This window comes from Cajanus cajan, chromosome 11 (genome assembly GCF_000230855.2).
Source record: "Cajanus cajan strain Asha chromosome 11, NIPB_CcT2T_4, whole genome shotgun sequence".
NCBI classification, from domain to species: domain Eukaryota; kingdom Viridiplantae; phylum Streptophyta; class Magnoliopsida; order Fabales; family Fabaceae; genus Cajanus; species Cajanus cajan.
In genome coordinates, this window is record NC_138527.1 from 44,079,566 (window position 1) to 44,100,213 (window position 20,648).

At 30.4% G+C, this 20,648-nt stretch overlaps 4 protein-coding genes across 5 annotated transcripts; 3 read left to right on the forward strand and 1 right to left on the reverse strand.

Moving 5' to 3' along the window:
- Positions 1–680: 680 nt before the first annotated feature.
- Positions 681–5,642, forward strand: LOC109801624 (putative GABA transporter 2). Of its 2 annotated transcripts, none has more exons than XM_020362735.3 (7): positions 681–838; positions 976–1,206; positions 1,795–1,892; positions 3,353–3,539; positions 4,010–4,140; positions 4,278–4,514; positions 4,949–5,642. In XM_020362735.3, exons 1-7 carry the CDS (start codon positions 769–771, stop codon positions 5,336–5,338), a joined length of 1,344 nt encoding a protein of 447 aa, XP_020218324.1. In that variant the 5' UTR covers positions 681–768; the 3' UTR covers positions 5,339–5,642. The 2 variants fall into 2 exon arrangements, with proteins under 2 accessions (XP_020218324.1, XP_029127747.1); XM_029271914.2 differs by having other exon boundaries at positions 699–860.
- A 2,436-nt stretch (positions 5,643–8,078) lies between these two features.
- On the forward strand, positions 8,079–9,233 carry LOC109801248 (uncharacterized). The gene has a single exon (XM_020362269.3). It carries the CDS (start codon positions 8,406–8,408, stop codon positions 8,946–8,948), a length of 543 nt encoding a protein of 180 aa, XP_020217858.1. The 5' UTR covers positions 8,079–8,405; the 3' UTR covers positions 8,949–9,233.
- Positions 9,234–12,969: 3,736 nt separating this feature from the next.
- Positions 12,970–16,019, forward strand: SEH1H (Transducin/WD40 repeat-like superfamily protein). Its single transcript, XM_020362169.2, has 8 exons — positions 12,970–13,185; positions 13,422–13,539; positions 13,871–13,971; positions 14,228–14,305; positions 14,431–14,586; positions 14,835–14,947; positions 15,175–15,301; positions 15,454–16,019. The coding sequence occupies exons 1-8, from the start codon at positions 13,024–13,026 to the stop codon at positions 15,583–15,585; spliced, it is 987 nt and encodes a 328-aa protein (XP_020217758.1). The 5' UTR covers positions 12,970–13,023; the 3' UTR covers positions 15,586–16,019.
- Positions 16,020–16,266: 247 nt separating this feature from the next.
- LOC109801162 (putative WRKY transcription factor 41) lies at positions 16,267–18,013 on the reverse strand. The gene is made up of 3 exons (XM_020362168.2): positions 17,532–18,013; positions 17,321–17,449; positions 16,267–17,201 (listed from the first exon to the last, which is right to left on the reverse strand). The coding sequence occupies exons 1-3, from the start codon at positions 17,828–17,830 to the stop codon at positions 16,595–16,597; spliced, it is 1,035 nt and encodes a 344-aa protein (XP_020217757.1). The 5' UTR covers positions 17,831–18,013; the 3' UTR covers positions 16,267–16,594.
- Positions 18,014–20,648: the final 2,635 nt, after the last annotated feature.

Here is a 20,648-nt window from a genome sequence, read left to right on the forward strand (position 1 = left end):
CTATGTAATATTCAAAGTAAAAAAATTGTTTTTGTCAAGAATATTTGTTAAAATAAAAAAGTAAGGGTATATAAACTTCGTAATAAGGGGTGTAAAAATAACAATCTCCTTTTAATTTTGGGCCTTATCGTTTTCAAGTTACAATAGAGGCCCATTGGAATGTAGCAATAATGGTTTGTAGTGTCGGTTCAAATCATTGTTACTGTAATCGGCCTACCACCCGAAACGTATAAATCAACAACGTTATTTGATCATTTATACATGCTTTGGCTATAGATTATTCCATCTATCTCCTTTGCAATGAAGACAATAATGCTACCTTGTTGGGATGGTTGTGGAATATGAAAAATAACCATCCACTAAAAATAGGGTAACTAAGTATGCCTTCCATTCTGACTAGACTCATGGTGACTTATTTCATTCACGCAAGTTTCGGTAGATTGACATCACTGTTATTAAAGTGGCAATCTCCTAATTTAAAACAAGCCTTGATACAGTGGTACTACATGATTATATATAATTCAAGGCTCAAAGAAAGATTCTCCCCCTCCAAAAGAACTACACTACACACCCGCTTCGGTATTTCCTCCCATCCTAGTGTCCAAGTTCACATCCTATTTATTTGCTCTTTTTGCGGTAGTTACTTAATTACACAACCTAAAAGGTAAGGAAAGTTTAGGCTTACATATACATACACATTTTTTTTGTTTTTGTTTTGTAATTAAGACTTAATTTGTTATTCATTAGTCCACGGCCGCCCCACTCATCATGGCACATTCTTTGGAGAAGCGCCATGATGAGGAGGATGCCGGAGCTACTTTTGTACTCCAATCAAAGGGTAACTCTTCCACCATCTCAAAGTAACTCATTTACACATATGCATGGTGTTATACATTTTTTATGGCATATGATGATATATGTATGGTGTTGTACATCTAATAAATTTTATGACACATGTAATGTAATTATGTATAGGTCAATGGTGGCATGCGGGTTTTCATTTGACGACGGCGATTGTGGGTCCATCCATACTGACATTGCCTTATGCGTTCAGTGGCTTGGGGTGGGAGCTTGGTCTTTTTTGCCTAACATTGATGGGAGTGGTCACATTCTATGCTTACTACCTCATGTCCAAGGTGCTTCATCATTGTGAGAAAGCCGATCGCCGTCACATACGTTTTCGTGAACTCGCTGCTGACATATTGGGTCAATACTAATTACTCTTCTCCATTTTTTTTCTTCAAATAAACATACATGCACCTATATTTCAATATTTTTTTCTGTTGGTTTTCAATTTAAATGGGCGTCAAAATTGACATTCAAAGTTGTTAATCACTAATCATTGAGTAACAATGCTAAAAACTCTTCCAAAATTATATACAAGATTTATAGTTTATAATTTTGTCATTAACATCATCAGATTTCCCTTTCAACACATGGCCTTAGTGTAATGAGTATATATATAACTGTCAACTGATATACTTCCTCAGGGCTTTACTTTACTTTTTAGCCTAATATGATGTTAGTGTGCTAATTCAAATGCCTATAAGTACAAGTTATTTTACTAACATGACAAATTTTGGGTTGTCCCTGTCTACTTAATTGTTGGAAACTTTGGTAGATATCAATTCAATAACTTATTTTGTCTGCTACCTATATATCCAACTCTTCATAAGATCTTTTAGGACTAACAACTATACATGATTATTGATACTAGTTAAATGTTTATAAAAGATAATCTTATCTAAGCTTAAATTGATTTAAATCTGTATGTTTCAACTTTCTTTGTGGCAGGGTCGGGATGGATGTTCTATTTTGTAATCTTAATACAAACAACAATCAACTGTGGGGTTGGCGTAGGAGCAATCTTACTTGGGGGCCAATGCCTTGAGGTTTTGCTTTGGATTTTAATTTCTTTTTCATCCTCATTTGTTTATTACTTGTTACATAATATCTTCCAATTTCTTGTTAATGTGCACTTTGAATTTGAAAATATCTATTAATAAAAAAATAATTATTTATCAAATCATTATAATCATTCAACAAATCAGCATTAATTTTATTTTTTTTGTTCTTGTTAGTATATGATAGTTGTCAATGAAATAGTTGATGGAATAATAGAAACTTATTTGTATTTAGAGAATAGTAGTAATTGTGATAATTGTTGTTGTTGTTACAATGAAGTCCTAATTTGCCTAGGCATGGTGCTCCATCTCTAGATGATGGTGAAAATATCTAGAATTTTTTAGACTCTTCAAGTCTCTACACTCTTTTAGATTTTTCTAGAGACTTATACATCTTTTCTTATATTTCTATAATTTTCCTTTTATTTTTTATACATCTTATCTTATGTTTCTAGAATTTTCTTTTCTTTTCTAGAATTTGCATCATAATTTAACAGTTCTAAGTGTTTTGAAATATACTTTTTGTCTAGTAGTTTATATTTTAATGTTTTTAAGTATTAATTTGTGAGTCAACTCTCAAGACACATGTTAATGAGTCTTGTAAAACATATAAGCTTCACTGACATGAATGAACAACTGCAAAAAGAATGAAAACAAACATACAATGATTTGAACAGATCTAAACATCATTGAAGAAATTAGAATATATTCTTTATAACTCATGATAAGGCAATTAATAGTTATGATTTGAAAGTTTCCCTTTTGTAGCAGGATATACACAATGTCAAACTATAGTATGATTTTAATTAACCCGAACATGAAACAGCTTTAGTAGCAAGAAACAATGGTGATTGAGTTGGATCGTCAATGTGGAAAAGATAAGATTCATATTCAATATTGTATGTTCACCCCCATTTCAACATATATACCCTTTTGTTACCCCATGAACTATGTTGAAAACCTACCTTTAATTTATTGATGATCCTTTATCTGCTTAGAAATACACCCTCTTACTCAAGATTTACGAGAAGGGCATCAAGTTGCTGTAAAATTCTAATATGTTAATATGTTACAATCATTATATATGTTTTTACCATGTTAGCATTGACATATGATTAAGTTTTTACCATGTAGTTATTAAAGGATAAAATGAGCAAAATAGATAACAACTTCATTAACTCTCGGTATTGGATTCTGGCTAATATGGTCGAAATACATGACTAACATTAATTATAAACTTTTTTGTAAAAAAAAAATAGTTATAAACTAATGAACTTATTAGTTGTATGAGAGGTGTAGGAAAATATTTTACATTTACATTCTTATGTAGACACATTAAATAATTAAATGATTTTGATATATGTGATAAGCTAATCATCTTAATATCAATATGTAAGATTTTAATTAAAATTAATGATTAACTTCTTCTTTTTTATATATTGTGACAGATCCTATATTCTAGTATTTCACCACACGGATCCCTGAAATTATACGAATTTATAGCAATGGTCACAGCGATAATGATAGTTCTTTCTCAGCTTCCTACTTTCCATTCCTTGAGACACATCAATTTGTGTTCGTTGCTTCTTAGTCTAGGCTACACAACGCTTGTGGTTGGTGCCTGCATTCATGCGGGTACTATCAACTCTTTATACCTCTTCATTACATTTATTGCAAACATTCAGTCGCAAATTAGTTCCACACTAAGTTTTTTTTATGCGCTATTATGGATACATCGAAAATAACGAGTAAATACATTAATCATAAATGTCGCATAATTTTTCACTAAGACTACCTTGAAGGGGAAATGACTTCTCATTTGATTCATTCGGTAACAATAAGACTCGTGCATTCAATTTCAATTTGTGACCAAAATTAACTAATAAGAAATTGCTACAATAAGTCAATAAAGTTTAACCAAAAGTAGGAATATTTTCATTATATATTCACCAATGCGAAAAGGTTTGTTTAATTGTAATATCTATGAAGTTGATAGTCATATTTCCAAATTGTACTAAACATAATTTGGTAGTTTCCACAATTGGGTGCCTTTATTTTTGGTTGAAATATTTTAATTATTTAATCAACTTCCAATCATTTTACAGGTACATTGAAGAACGCACCTCCCAGAGACTACTCCTTAGAACATAAGAAGTCTGCAAAGGCTTTCAATGCCTTCACTTCCATCTCCATACTTGCAGGAATATTTGGGAATGGCATATTACCTGAGATACAAGTAACCGCATTTTTTTGGCATCTTTCGTATAAGATAGAGTTAAATGCAGTGTCACTTGCTTTCCCAAAAGCGTTAAACTACCCTTTATTTGATAAATTATTCTTGATCGTACTTTGAAAATGTCATTTTGGATACAGGCTACTTTAGCACCTCCAGCCGCTGAGAAGATGGTAAAAGGCCTTGGTATGTGCTATGTTGTAATTGGCACGACATTTTACACAATTGCAGTTTCTGGATATTGGGCATTTGGAAACAAGTCTAGTTCAAACATTTTTTTGAGTTTGATGCCAAATGATGGACCTTCTTTGGCTCCAACTTGGGTCCTTGGCCTTGCAGTCATCTTTGTTCTTTTCCAACTCTTTGCCATTGGTTTGGTAAGCTCACATAGTTTTCATTTGTTTTATTTTAGTTTTAATTTTACTTTTGATTCCTTAGTTATGATTATTTGTAAAATTTTAAACCTTTATTTTTAATTTCACAAATTGGATCTTAGAAATTTTACTCGAATAACAATCAAGTGCATGTGCTTCTACATCAACTTCATACAAACTCAAATGATCATGTTAGCACCACAAGCAACGTACGCTAGATAATCATATTATCTATAACAAGTTATGATATCTACTTTGATTGTTACTTGTAAAAATATTATGAGACCCAATTTACGCAATTGAAAATGGAGAATTAAAATTTCATAATTGTTGGTGATTATTGAAGATTATAAGTAGAATTAAGCCCATTTTTTTTTTCTTTGGGAGGTAGTTGAGAGATAATAAATGACTATGTTGTTTGTCTTAACATATCACAGGTTTATTCTCAAGTGGCTTATGAGATAATGGAGAAGAAGTCAGCTGATGTGAATCAGGGGATGTTTTCCAAAAGAAATCTTGTTCCTCGCCTAATTCTTCGAACACTTTACATGATATTATGTGGGTTTGTGGCATCTATGCTACCATTTTTCGGAGATATCAATGCCGTTGTTGGTGCTATTGGTTTCATACCTCTAGATTTCGTTTTGCCTATGCTTCTATACAATATGACATACAAGCCTCCAAAATCATCCTTCACTTATTGGGTTAACACCTCAATTATGGCAGTATTCACAGGTGTTGGAATAATGGGCGCATTCTCTTCTATAAGGAAATTGGTTCTTGATGCCAAACAATTTCAGCTCTTTGGCAATGAGGTTGTTGATTAACCAAATGGATATAAAAACTATGTGAGAGCAACAAGATTTGACTTCCCTAATGTGCGTCAATGTAAAGCTCGTTTTAATGGATAAATGAGAAAAAAAATTGACCAACAAAAAAAACACTTCCCAACATTTTGTCCTAAAAAAATTCTAAGCTTAGGTCACAAAGCTTGTAATATTGAAAGAGTGTGCTTATTGCTTAGTATACAGTTAAGTGGTGATTTGTTCTTGTTTATACTTCATAGGAATGCTTATTTTGTTGATGTTGTTGTTTTGGATATTAGTATGCAAAAATCATGTAACGTTCCAAGTCTTGTTTTATAAACGATGATAATAGTCATCCTTAGTAGGGGGAATGATCATTCCTTGTAAAAAGTAATGAATTAATATTTTTTTTTCTGCGTACCAATATATTTTGTTGAGTCACAATTATACTTTTCTTCGCATTAATTTTATAATATAATTAAAATATTATATTCTCATTCAATTACAAATCATTTCTCCTAATTATTTATATAATAAATAAATAACTATAATTTTTATCCTAATTATAATAAACCCTAAATCCTAAATCATAAATCCTAAATCACACACATAAATTACTTCTCCTACCTATTTATATAATAAATAAATAGCTATAATTTTTTATCTATTTATAATAAATCCTAAATCTTAAACCCCCCCTCACACACAAAACCCTTAATAACTATTTTGCTCTCCTTTTTTTATTATATTATTATACCTTTTAATTACTAAGAATGAAACTAAAAAAAATCAAGATTTTTTTAGTCCTTTACATTATAAACTCTCACTTTATTTAAGTAACTATCCACAACCACTTAATCAACTCACTCTATCTAAATAATAATTATCCATAACCACTTAATCAACTCACTCTATCAATTATCTATTCAAATGTTAAGAAGGAAAAAAAAAACTCATGTTCTTTCCGAATTAATCATCCACAATCACATATTTCATTACCTCCTTTTTATTTTATTTTAATTTTAAAAAAGTTAAGATATGCGAAGTATTTTTTTCCTTACTAGTTATATATAAAAAAAATATTTTCCTTGATAACCATTTTTTATTAGATCATTTTACTCCTTAATTGTTACGAATAAAAAAAAAGAAGTAGAAAATCAAGACTTTTTTAGTCCTTTACATTATAGTTTCTCACCCTCTCTAAATAACCACCTACAACCATTCAATTAGTTATCTCATCTTTATTTATTTTTATTTTAAGAAAATATAAAAGCATGAAATGTCTCTTTTCATTAATCTATAATTTATATTTGTAATTTTTAACACAACAATGATAAAGAGAATACCATTCTTTTCCACTTTTCTAAAGACATATATACCTTTTAACTGTAACAAATATAAAGGGGATGTCATTTTTTGGTTATCATTTTCCTTAAGATATATTTACCTTTTAATAACTAAAACTTTCCTTTATTTGTAATTTCTATACTATTTCCTTTAATAACCGCAACCCTCCATTAAATAAAACTAACATTAATGTGCAAAAACAAAAATTTAAACTCAGTAAGTTCTTTTTGTATTGCAAGTATTGCAATAAGCGTATTAAACTGAGCCAATTCTCTCAAAAAAATTTATATTTTACTTTTTTAAAATAAAATATATAGAGAATGTCTTGAACCTATTATTGTATAAAGAAAATATTCATTTACTTAAAGAATAACTTTTGATAGAGTTATTATACTCAATAATCATTAAATTAAATGTTTTTATAAATAGATCATGTTAACAAATTTTTGTAAAATTTAAAAATTATTTAATAATTCGTTTCATTAATTCAAATTAATATATAATATATTTTTTTAAAAAAATAGAATTCAAATTAAATTAATGAAATAAGTTATTAAATATTTTTTAATAATTATATATATAATAAAATAAATTAAAATGATATTTTAAGAAATTTTAAAAATAAATAAAAAAGACGTATCTATTAAAAAACAAAGTGAGATGTATATAACATCTGCCAAAAACTATTTTTTGACCAATTGGACTCACTCCATCCAACAGAGTAAGTTAAGTCCATGAATTTTAAGCCCAAAAAGCTAAGTCTATCCGACTCCGTATTATTTTTTTTCCTCTTAAAATTTACATAAATGTAAAAAAAAAAAAATGACCATGAAGCCATGTTACGCCAACAAAAATGGAGCACGTAAACAAATAATTTGAATCGGACCCATCCTTTTCACGCTCTAACCTGCTAAGACCAAATGATCCTTTTTGATAGCTATACCCTTACGTCTATAGAAAAAAAAAATTATAAACATGCATTTCACATGGAAAAATATTTTAAACAACTCTCATATGCAGAATCACTAACAAACACGTACGTCTATATATATTTAATTTATTATACGCGATCACTTATTCATACAATAATATATTAGTACAACCATTTTTTTTCTTTACGTACCTTATCTTTCCATTGCATCATAATTATCTTATTTTATACAGTTCGTTCTCTTCCTACTTCTCTTTTCATCTTCTAACTCTGTATACATATCTTCTGTATCAGTCTAATTTCTATTATTATATTTGTACTCACCATGAGAAGATAACTTCTTTCTATTTCCCATCTTAAAAAAAGAAGCCTTTTTTTTATTACCCTATCCCGTTTCCCCACCTGTTCTTGTTTATTATATTACTTTGTTAAATTATCATATGAATCATACTCGAATGAAGAATACGCAATAAAGTTAAAAAAAAAAAAAAAAAGCTGATCTGTGTCTGAAATATCTCTAGCTATATTTGACCAAATATTGAGGTATCTGGCATCAACTAACATCATTTAGAAAACGCATGAAAAGTTAATCTTGGTTATATATTTTATGGTCCATGTATGGTGGACGTGAAAAAGCTCATAAGGACGGTAACCGTATTCATGACTAACGCGTTTGATCCTTCACCAACCATTTCAAAAGAAAAGGCGAAAGCGATTACACGACACTCTCTCTAAATCTTCCTCCTATTTAGTTTAGTTTTGGTTTTGGCACATACAAAAAAGACAGAACAGTCTCATAGGATTCTCGACATGTCTCAAACGACAAACAACCTAGTCTCTATGGAGAAACTCACACTGATAGAGGAAAAGCATAACCAACTTTTAGCGACAAAATCATATCGTAGTAACTTGTGGGATTGTGGGAGCACGCTCTACGACTCGTTCGAGCTCAACTCCTTCAAACGCCAACTCGACTCAGCCATAGCTAACTCCGCTAGAACCCTTTCCATGCCTCGTTTAGCTGAACACCCACTTCACGCGCCGCCGAAGCAACCGCCACCTTCGGTGGTCGTGTCACGGAAGTCCTTCAACTTCTCTCGGTCATTTCAGAAACTTGTTCGCTCCGTTTTCAAGTCCAACAATAAATCCACCAGCGTTGGTTTCCAAGTGGCGGAGAAATACTCGAGAGAGCGTTTGTACGTGGTTTATGATAAGTCTGGATCGGTTCTCTCCACCATACCCGAACTTCCGGAATTTGAAATCGGTGCGCTTTCGCCGGAGATCTCTTCCTTGGTTAGAAGGTCTGCTTCCGAGCGCTTCACTCCCACTGCAGTAGGTGTTTCGTGCGCTTAAGATTTACAATAATTTTAAAATAATTTTTATTTTTTTTATTTAAAAAAAACATTTCTAACTTGTATCTTAGTGTTAAATATTTTTTTCAGTTTTACCAACCTTGATTAGCTATAGGGAATTTTAGAATAGTTTCTTTTTCAGAAATTTGAACTGAAGGCAGTGGTTAAGCTGTTTTTGTTAACTATGAACTTAACCTTATTTGCTTTATTGTCTAATTCGTCTTGTATATTTGTATTGTATCGATTGCTGTATGTGAATTAGCGCGTGAAAGATTTCTGTTTCAAATATTTAGTTCTCATGGTTCGCCATGCAATTTTTGTTTGTATTTAGTTTCAACTTTGAATTATTGATCGGGTATAGGAAACTGCAACTTCGATGAATATATGATGCTAGCTATTTGTTTATTTATATATGATACTGTTTAATATAAAAGGATAATTATAGTTCGAATTCAACAATTCCTTTTATAACAATTTTTATTACTAGGCTAGGGATAAAAAGAGAGAGAGAAAAATTATAATCAAAAGGGATGGGAAGAAAATAAATAATGTGATTGAAAAAATGAAGATAATAAAAAAAAACTATTTCAAGGTTTAAAAATTTATTCATTATAAAATATGAAGACGAGATGCATGCTTATCATAAGCTTTAATTAACAAACTATATTATTGGGAGCTGTTTATTTATGAAAAAAATATATTTTGTTTTGTTTTGTCTTATTTTTATTTTGATGGTATTTGTTTTTTTTCCTCATCGCGAATAAGACAATTAATTAATAAATTATGGAAATAAAATGCAAAGAAGGATGGTGATTGAGTGAAGTTGAGCTGAAGATGAGGATAAATATATATATTATTGGTGTAGGCATGGGGTCGTTATTGATGGGTCTCATTCCACCGTGACTGTATTGATTGTTTCAGCACGGCACTGGAACAGTCATTATTGATGGAGCTTATTTGAATACCAAGTATGGAATCAGAGAAAAAATTGTTACATGGATATTTTTAATTTTTTAACAATATTTTATTTTAACTTCTTATATGCTAAATAAAAATTATTAAATATTTTTTACATTTCCAAAATATTAAATTAATTTATTTTTAGTTTAGACTTTGTAATATTTAAAATTATAAGAAAAATTACAATAAGATATAATATTAGTCAACATTGCACGTATATATTGATTTTATGTATTAAAAGGTAGGCCATAAAATACATGGGTAGGACAGAGTCATAATTGAGAGTAGGTTGGTTATAAATTCAGTGGGAGTGACTACCTTCTTGGCATGTATTGGCAACACATGGCCATGGTCTGGCTTCTAATATTTTTTAATGTAATAACAAAAAAACTATTTACTAAAAGAAAATTCAAAAAAATTATTTACTACACCATGTCCGTGAGTTTTCCTCACAGAAAGCATAATTTGGGCCAAAAGGGAAGATGCAACTAAACGTGAAAGAGTGTGTATGCAAAAAATCACTTTTAAACTACTTTAATTAGAAATAACACTAAAATAAAAATTATATTGTTATAAAACGGTTATAATACCCTAAACTAAAAATGCTCAAAGCTGTGTAAGTAAAGAATTCGCCATCTTAATTATATAGTTAGCAAAAATAATCTTTTAATTAAGCATACGAAATCGAAAACATCTTTATAATTTATAACCTAAACATACAGACTAGATATTAAATGGAGTTAATCAGTTAAATAAACTTAAACGATACATACATATAATTTTTTTTTCATTGTTAATTCATCAACTATTTTCTCTTTATTTAACATTATAACCAAATATTTTCTCAAAAAAAAACAAATATTTTTATAACCAATTAAAACATTCCGTGTATATATATATATATATATATATATATATATATATATATAGATATATATATATATATATATATATATATATATATATATATATATATATAGAGAGAGAGAGAGAGAGTTAATCACCTATACACTGTCAGTGTAAAGTTTTTTTATACTGGCAACCAATCATATCTTTTAATAGTGTCATGTCAGTTGCTTATTTAATGAAATAATAATAAAATAAGTATTTTTAAAAGATATGATTAGTTGCTAGTATAAAAAATTTTACACTGACAGTATATGGATGATTAACTCATATATATATATATATATATATATACTTATCAAATAATTTTTAAATTTTTTAAAAATTTGTAATTTTGATTTGTACATTAAAAATTTTAAATTCGACAATTGGATCGTTGAGATTTGATATAAAGCATTAGTTATTGAACGAAGTAAGTTTAGATAAATTTATTCCTGAAATAAACGGATCTTTCCAATATATATATAGAGAGGAGGGATAACATCTAAAAAAAAATATTTTATTATAAAAAATGAGATAATTAAAAATTGTCTTTATATTATAAATAAAAAATTAATGATTGAGATTAAAATTTAATCATTAATATTTATCCTATATATGAGATTATTATTATTAATTATCATTATCATCACCATTATTATTTATCATCATCTTTGTTATAATGTAACGTGACAAACACAATAATAATGATGATAACAATGATAATGGTAATGTTATCTCTACTATCACCATTACAACCACTATGTGATAATGACAATAATTATATTACAAGACTTATGAAATTAGAAATAAAAGTATAACTTATTTTTATTAAGATTTAATTTATTTATTAACAATCAAATAATGATATATATATATATAATGTATTTTGTTGATGATATAATAATAAATATTATTATTTTTAATTAATAAATTTTGATTTATCATCTAGAGATTTTTTGGCATAATATTATATCATGAAATACATAATAATATTATTATTTTATGAGTATGTTTAGTTGGTGTTTAATAATTTTAAAAGAAAAAGAAGAATAAATGAGAAAGAATGGAGCAAGTAGTTATAGTAAAAAAATATTTTTCATTCTTAATTATAAGAATTAATAATATTAGATAAAACTAAAAAAAATAGGAAATGTCAATATTTTATATTTCTAGAAACCAATAATTTGTTAAAATATTTATTCAAAACTTATACTCCTAAATATGATAACATGATATACGTTAACCTTTTCATAGATAATTTTTTATTATGTTGAACCAAACACAACTTAGAAAAGAGAAATATACAATGACGTTTGAGGGCATTAAAAATGACATTGAAATATAAAAGAAATGGAACTCTAACTAGTTAACCTTCACTTTTCTTGCAAAAAAACATTTTACAATTTTATATTCTAATCATTTAGGATTGTACAAACTGTTTAGATCGAAATTTATTGAAATTACGCACTTTAATGGATTACACTATTAAATCATGAATATATATTTGATTTATCAAAATTTGTAAAATATAATAAAAAAAAATATTAAAGAAAGTGTTGCGGTCATTTTTTGAATTTTGAAGAAACTTTTGATCTTTAATTAAAGATTGATATGTAATTTTTGCATGAACATAAAGTTACAGCTAAAAATATTTTAATTGTTATAGAGATCAGTCTTCTTATTAAATAAAAAATATTATTTAATAATAACAATTAAAAAGTGTTTAATGAATATTATTTTATTTTATATATACTAGTTATGATCTCTATACATAGAATAATATATTATTTTTCCATTTTATTAAAATTAAAATATTTATTTATTTATTTTAAAGATTTAAAAACAAAACTGTTTATTAAAAAAGAAATAACCATAGAAAACATAAAAATTTAAAACGAAATGATTAAATATATAAATTGTCAAAAATATTCGATGTGTGAGTGAAAACTAAATAAATTAATAATTTTTTTTATATTGATATCGATAGAAATATTTTTCAACTTTGCTAAAAAGTAGTTTCCAAAATATTAACTGTTTTAAGAGTATCAAATTTTTTTTTTATCAAATTCAAAACTTAAATTTATTTATAATTATTAACATTTTATAATAATTTAAATATTTATAATTTTCACATAATAATTTAAAATAAAAAATTTCGTTGGAATATTACCACACCCATAAACCTCAGAGATAGGTTTTTAGGTTTGGGGAGTTTCAGCAGTGGGGATATGGCGAAGGAGTTGTTGAGTCTTGAAGATGGCACAACCTGCACATCTTGGAACTACTCTGGCTCCAGACTCGCTGCGGGTTCCGCCGATGGCACGCTTTCAATCTTCGATTCCCGCCACCCACCTTCTTCTTCCTCCCTCCGCACTACTTTCAAGTCTAGGGTTCGTCTTCCAACATTGCACCGTTAATGTTACATTTCCGAATTTCCTTTTGCTTTTATTAAACCATTTAATTCGGACTAGGTTAATTGATCAGCATGAATAGATAAATATGTTTAGTTTGGCTTATATTATGTAGAAATTCAAATAGTACTTGTGGAAGAATTATTGTTCATTTGTTATCATTCTCTCGACGATTTCTACGCTGTATGTATTTATTTTCCCCTCGAACTGTGAAGGTTGTTGAAGGAAACATCGTGAAGATTGTTTGGGTTCCACCAGAGTATGGCGATGCAGTTGCGTGTATATCTGCCGATGGAATTGTGTCATTGTGGGAGGAGGTTGCAATTGCAGAAGGTATCATTGATTGGATTTTTTTTGCTTAAATTGAAAAAGGTTCTTATGATAAACACTTTTTTGCTTTAGTTTTCGAGCACAGTTGCACGCTAGCTATTAAAGTGTTGGGAAAAGAAACCTTGGTTTGGTGATACAATTGTTGATGGGATGCTATGCTTTTTGTTTTGCGGGTTGTTTTACATTTTCTGTACTTCTTTTTAAATCGATTGTTTTGGTTTTTGTACGATTCCATTAACAGCTCAGAGCTTTTCATTCATTGAGTTATTCTTTAAGGAGTTTTATTCAATTAATGCTGATAGTCTGAAAATTAATGTTATGTCTCTTTGTGTAGATTCCCAGTCTCTTCAGTGGAAGATTTGCAAAAGCTTTGGAAACAGTTCGGGCAAAGTCCTTGATGTTCAATTTGGAATCTCTTCGACTAGTTTGAAAATGGTTGGTTATCTAAATAGAAAAATTTAACTAATATTTGTTTTGGAACCGTTTTTTAAATCTAAATTTCCAACAGTTATCCGCTATCATAGTTATTAGTTTATTGGTTGCAATTTCACATTTTTTTATCAGTTTTTCCCTTACTATATTTTGTATGCGTTCTTTCATGTGAAATCCTGTAAGCATGCTTATAGATAATGCACTAATTATTTACTCTTTTCTTATTAATTAATTAATTAATTTTTCATGAACATTAAAGGTTGCTGCATATTCGGACGGTAATGTAAGAGTTTTTGAGCTCTTGGATCCCTTGGAACTGAGAAACTGGCAGCTTCAGGTGAAACTAACTTGTTTACCTATCGGTCAAATTATACATTCTCTGAGTCATAAAATGTGATACTAAACATTCTTAATGCAAGAATATCAACTTATTGTTCTTTTATTTTTGTTCTCTCATTTTAGGCTGAATTTCAAAATGTTATTGAGTCAGTGTCTGAATTTGGAAAAGCTTCATGCCTTTCTGCGTCCATATCTTGGAATCCACAAAAAGGTGGAAGCCAGGAATCCTGCTTCCTTATAGGTTTTAATTCAAATACACCAGAGCTTAATTCTTCTAAGGTAAGTCTAGTCTACAAATTTGCCCTGTTATTTTATTGATTTCAGCTTCATTACCATGTTATGATTATTGCATTCTAGAATTGTCTCTCCATCTCTCTGAACTATGTATAACCTTGCAAATGATACATGCTCTGACTGTGACAATGGGGAAGATTATTTCAACAGTAGAAAATTTGTCCACTTCTTTCTTCTGTTGGATTTGGGGAGGGGGATTCTGCATCTTTGACATTTGATATTTTTTCCCACAGGTATGGGAATTTGACCGGGCTCATCAAAGATGGCTTCCAGTGGCAGAACTGGCCATGCCCGAGGACAAAGGTGATCTGGTTTATGCTGTTGCATGGGCACCGAATATTGGCAGGTAAATATTTGTAAAATTTTAGAAAAATGTCAAGCACATTTATTGTTCTGGATTTCCAAACAATGAATGGTTGGCATCAAAAGGTTGGATTGGTGTGATAGCCATGATTTCATGTATGGCTTAGGATGTCGTTGTTTCTACCATAATTGTCTTTATGTTGTCAAACAAATGTGAGAGAACCTGTTCTGTTAAATGCATATATTACTAACTGGTATATTTTCGTGTAGACCGTACGAGATCATTGCGGTTGCAACTCAGAAGGGAATTGCTATATGGCATCTTGGATTGAACCCTGATCACGATGGAAGGCTCCCAATAGAGAGAGTTGCACTACTGTCAGGTCATGAGGGCATGGTATATGAATATAGATTTGCCTTTATTTTTGTATATTCACCTCCATTTTTTAATTTGTCTTTCAGAGACCATATGAATGTTCGAACTTAGCCTTTGATTGATTGTATGTCAAGGTGTTTCTTACTAGATGTTCTCCTTTAAATTTTGTTTAGGTGTGGCAAATGGAGTGGGATATGAGTGGAATGACGTTGGCAACCACAGGTCATGATGGAATGGTCCGATTATGGCAGTCTAATCTCAATGGCGTTTGGCATCAGCAAGCTGCATTTGAACCCACTTCTTAGCCACTCGTCACCAGTTATCCCAGCTGTTTTATGTGGAAAACAAATCTCTTATGGGCTCTGGAGAGAAGGTTGAACGATCTCAGTCTGTTTTTTAATGATAACCGATATTTAAACCTCATTCAATTTGTTGCAAATTGTAAGCTGGCAATGGCATGGGTTCTCTCTCTCCTTTTGTTTTAGCCCCCTAAGTTTTAACTATTGAATCGGATGACATGTATTCTGTTGTAATTTAGGTGGACAATATTCTGGTGTTACATGAAAGCCGTAATGCCAGATGGCTTTTCCTTGCCCACGACGAAGTATGCTGCCGTTTGTACAAATTAGACATTCGCTTCCGTGTAGCATGTTAACGATAAGATTTTCCTCAATGCTATATTGAAAAAACACGCTCCACTTTATCAAAAGGAGCTATTGATTTCTGTTTAGAGAAAGAACTATTGACACTCATGAACTCTCATTCTATTGCTTATTAAAATTTATTGAAAATTATAAACTTTTGTGGGGCTCGTTGTTTACTTGAGGCGTCTCACTTATGATTTTGTAAATTTTAACAATTTATAATCAATAATAGTATTGAGAAGAGTCTTAGAGTGTTATGAGCTACATAGACGGCAGTCCTCGCCTCCCAGTATTTCAACAACAGTTCTGGTCTGTTGCCTATGAAGGGTCACTGTGTACATATTTTGGGCCCAAAAATGAAGTAATTCTTCTGGTTCAATTATGAGAAAGCTTGACCATAAAAAAAATATGGCGTAAGCGAGATGAAAATGTTTTGACATTTGAAAGATGCAACTCTTACCTTTGCTTCTTCCTGATTCTGTGAATCCACTACTTTCTTAACCCTTAAATAATACTAATATTGTCCAAAAACAAACGTGGTTATTTTGAAATTAACAAACTACACCGGAACTTATTAGTGATGTCTGTAGCGTATGTATTACATCCTCCTTCGGTCCATTTCTTCAAATGCTAACCATACTACTTTTAACATATAGCATAAAATTCACTCTCAAGTGCACTTAGGAAATTGGGATAAAAGCCCGCAGGCATTGAAGGGGAAATATGAATCATCAATTCCCACTGAATGGAGTGAGAAATTAAAATCGAAAATTGGAGAATTGGTGGCTGATGTATCTGCTGAAACGATTCCGGCAACATCAGAATCTGGGCATGGCTTGTTACAGACGCCATCGAATTCATGTACGAGGAAAGACGGAGGCACAAAATAATTCGATTCAGCAGTGTTTGTAGATAACAAGGATGTTTGGGAGAGGCTTCTCAAGAAAGGATCATTCTCTAGAACCATAGAAGAAAATAAAGTGTGGTGGTTATCCTGTGTCATGCATCCAAACGAAGTCAATGGGTGTGCCGTTATGTTTTCCGTTTTCACAGTTAAACTGTCTTGTGACGGCTTTGCATGGTGAGACTCAACGTTATTATGCGGTTTCTCTTTTGTGTCTTCTGATTTTGGCGTCACAACGGCGTCGTTTCCCTTACAACAGGTGTGGCTTCCTCGGTATGTTATGTCAAAGGCATTGGGGTCTTCTTCTGATCTCTGCACTTGCTTCGTGGCGCAGCATCCCTTAGTTTTGCGGAACGTGCATCTATAATAGCTTCTGTAAACGTAACAATCCCTTGTAAATTAATAATGAGGTTACAAAGTTACATATAAAGTATTTTGTCACTAATTTTAATTTTTCTTATGGTATGACAAATAAAGCTAAAGTCCTCGTACCTGGGATATTTTGCACTAAGGATGTCTTTCTGTCCATATTTTCTCCAGCTGTAACCATCGTGGAGGGGTCCTTCAACGCCATTCTCAATCGTCACTCTAACCTGTTCCGTCCATTTGGGCGTCATCTTTCTGAAACCAAATTTCACATAAAAAGTTGGTTAGTTTCTCAATATGTTTACTTGTGCTATTCAAGTCTCTTAGTAAAACGCACCTTTTCTTTGAATTGTGTTTAAGCCCTTCAGCTTCCTCCCCCAGAGGACTTGTTTGGACGGATAATAGTGGGGGGTGTGGTGATGGTTGATGAATGGTTTGTGAGTTGGAAATTGATGCATTACATTTTAGAATAACTAAAGCCTTGTCATAAGAAGATAGTATCTTCTGCAACAATGAGTTCCTAGAGTCAACAGAAGAGGGTAAACTCAAATCTTCCTTCAACTTTCTTGCTACCTCCATCCCCTCAATTAGCTCATTGATCAGTGCGTCCTGCTCCCAACTCTTCTCACTTTCCATTTTCTATTATCTTCTCTAGAGTGTGATTAATACCTACTTTGTGCCAATGAGGAATGGCACTTTAAGCTAAAACAACTGGCTTCATATATTAGGCAACTGAGTTGAAAACGAAAGAATGCATGTGAATATTGGTGGAGTAGAATAAGCTATTAACATAAAATAGATAGAACAAGGTTTGATATTTAAAATGAAGTAAACTACGGGTTTCTATTTAATGGTAGCTATTATTTGGAGATTTTAAGTCCAAGTTTGACTGAGAAAGTGACTTTTGAGCCAAGACTGAGACTCTTATTTTGTTAGTAATGCTGACCAAGTCCAGTCCACGTCAGCGTGGTGCTGATAAGTGATTGGTCGGTTTTAATTGTGTGTATTATCTAAAGGGGAGATTTGAAGGTCAGAGTTGGAATGATGAGCACAAACCAGAGAATTTTCAATTCCCATTACGCGTTGTCGCTTTTAGTTTTATCCCTTTTTCGTCTTCTAGAAGGCAAAGCCGGAAGAAAAATGTTCATTTCACATTCTTTAGCTCTATGCAGGACTTGGGGTTTGATAAAATTTAGAGTGCAACAAGAATTACGATCGAAATGAAAATGATTGCTGACATGCATATACATGTTGCTTTAGTCCACATTTATTAGTTGATTTAAGAGAAATTCTAGAATGCATTGACCAGCAAATAATATTATTTTATATTTTAATTTATTCAATTCTAGAAGAATATTTTGTTTTTATTTAGGTGTCTTTTTTAATAGTTTAAGTAATATTGTTTATTATCTTTTCAATTATACTTTTATTCATTTCTATTTAATTTTTAAACATCTTACACACTTATCATAATCGTGTAAAATTCTTGGAAGTTATATTATTAAAAAATTAATATAAACAAATTTTATTAATTTTACTTTTTACTCCATGTACTATTAAGGAAAAAGCTTTAAAAAAAATCTAGACATATCCTTTGATTAAGTAAGTTGTTAGAAAGTGGAATACAATAGTAAACAATATTTCTTGGAGTTTACTTTTTTGAAAATAAATATGAAACATAACCAATTTTTCTAATATAAGATTTGTAAGAAATTAAATTTTTTTCTCTCACTAAACTCTTAATAACACGCACCCATCGAAGCACACTCTTATCATTATTAAAGCACATAAGTGTAATGATCCGACAGATTATTATATTTAGTATAACACAATTATTATGTAACAGAAATACAAAATTGAAATCAACTATCCTAAGATTTTCATGTAACAGTACCTAATCATTCATACAATATATATATATATATATATATATATATATATATATATATATATATATATATATATAAGGTGCAAAAAACTTAAAACAACAACTGCTTATAAGATTAGAAAGCATAAAGTTCCTTATGGAATTACATAAAAATCTTATACATATATACCACCTACATCATTGTACAAAATACTAAAAGCATGAAATCATATCGTCAATCAAGCAACTCTATACAACATAATACTATACAAAATAACATCACTAAAATTAGGTTATCTCTAGCATGACAGTCCACTAAGCATAACTCTCCAACCTTATCCTTCCTTGCTCTCATATCAAGTATGATCATTGTAATCCAACAATATGAAAAAAGTAAAAGTATGCTTGTGAAAGAAAATAACATAATCAACTTGGAACAACATGATAGGTTTCAACTAAACATAATCACATATTCAATATCAATAACTTATAACTTCAATTTCAACTCAAATTAGTTACAACTTTTAACAACAAATACCACTTATAGCATAAACAACATTGAGTTATAAATTCACAACTTATGCAACATACAACAACTCAACAACATCAACTTCTCCATATAGGTAACATTCTCAACATGTTCAACTTACAACGCAGTCATGCAGCTCATCAACATGTCAACATAGCATGTGAATAACACAAATTAATATATCAACACATTACATGCACAACACAATAACTATATACATCATCAAACATTCAACTAAAAGATCTCTTACAACACAGGTGAGCAGTCTAAGTGGCTTGACTCTACTGAATTAACAACAACACATCTTTTCAATCTAACTAGATCAATAACCAATTTGGATAAAAATTCACAACAACATGATTTCTCAGATTTTACCACTTAATCAAGGAAAGTCTAGTATTCTTGTCAGGGTAGAACAACTTAGGTGTAGATCTACTATGATGTTAACATGCATAACTAAGTCTCTTATGTGATTAGCCTGTTGAGTTAGGGATTTTGGCCCTTGACCTTCGACCTTACTCTAATTTGGCTTCTTTGTACACGTATGGCTCGACCTAATTCACATACGGAGCAGTAGTTGGTCACTTTATAATCAATGTAGCTCAACCTTACCCCTATACTGTATTAACTAAGGTCTTAAAAAACTCAACAATTCGCTTCAAGGGTCAACTTTTCAAAAAGGATTTTCAATAACGGGGCTCATAGAGCACCACAACAATATTCTCATAATGGGATATTCACTTTTAATATAGACTCTCTTATATTCCTAAGTTAATGAATACAACTCAACATAATGTCTTAAGCATTCTTAACATTATTGCTTCAACATTTCTACATTCATTATTCCACAACTTCCAACTTCAACAAGTTAGAACATCATACAACTTAAGCAACTTACATCAATAAGCAACTTAAACAATAGGTAACTTACAACAATAAGCAACTTGCAACAGTAGGCAACTTACAACAATAGGCAACTTACAGCAGTAGGCAACTTAAGCTGTAACATTGTTAAAAAAAAAAAAAAAAAAGAGGATGATTCAGTAGCCCAGAACGGG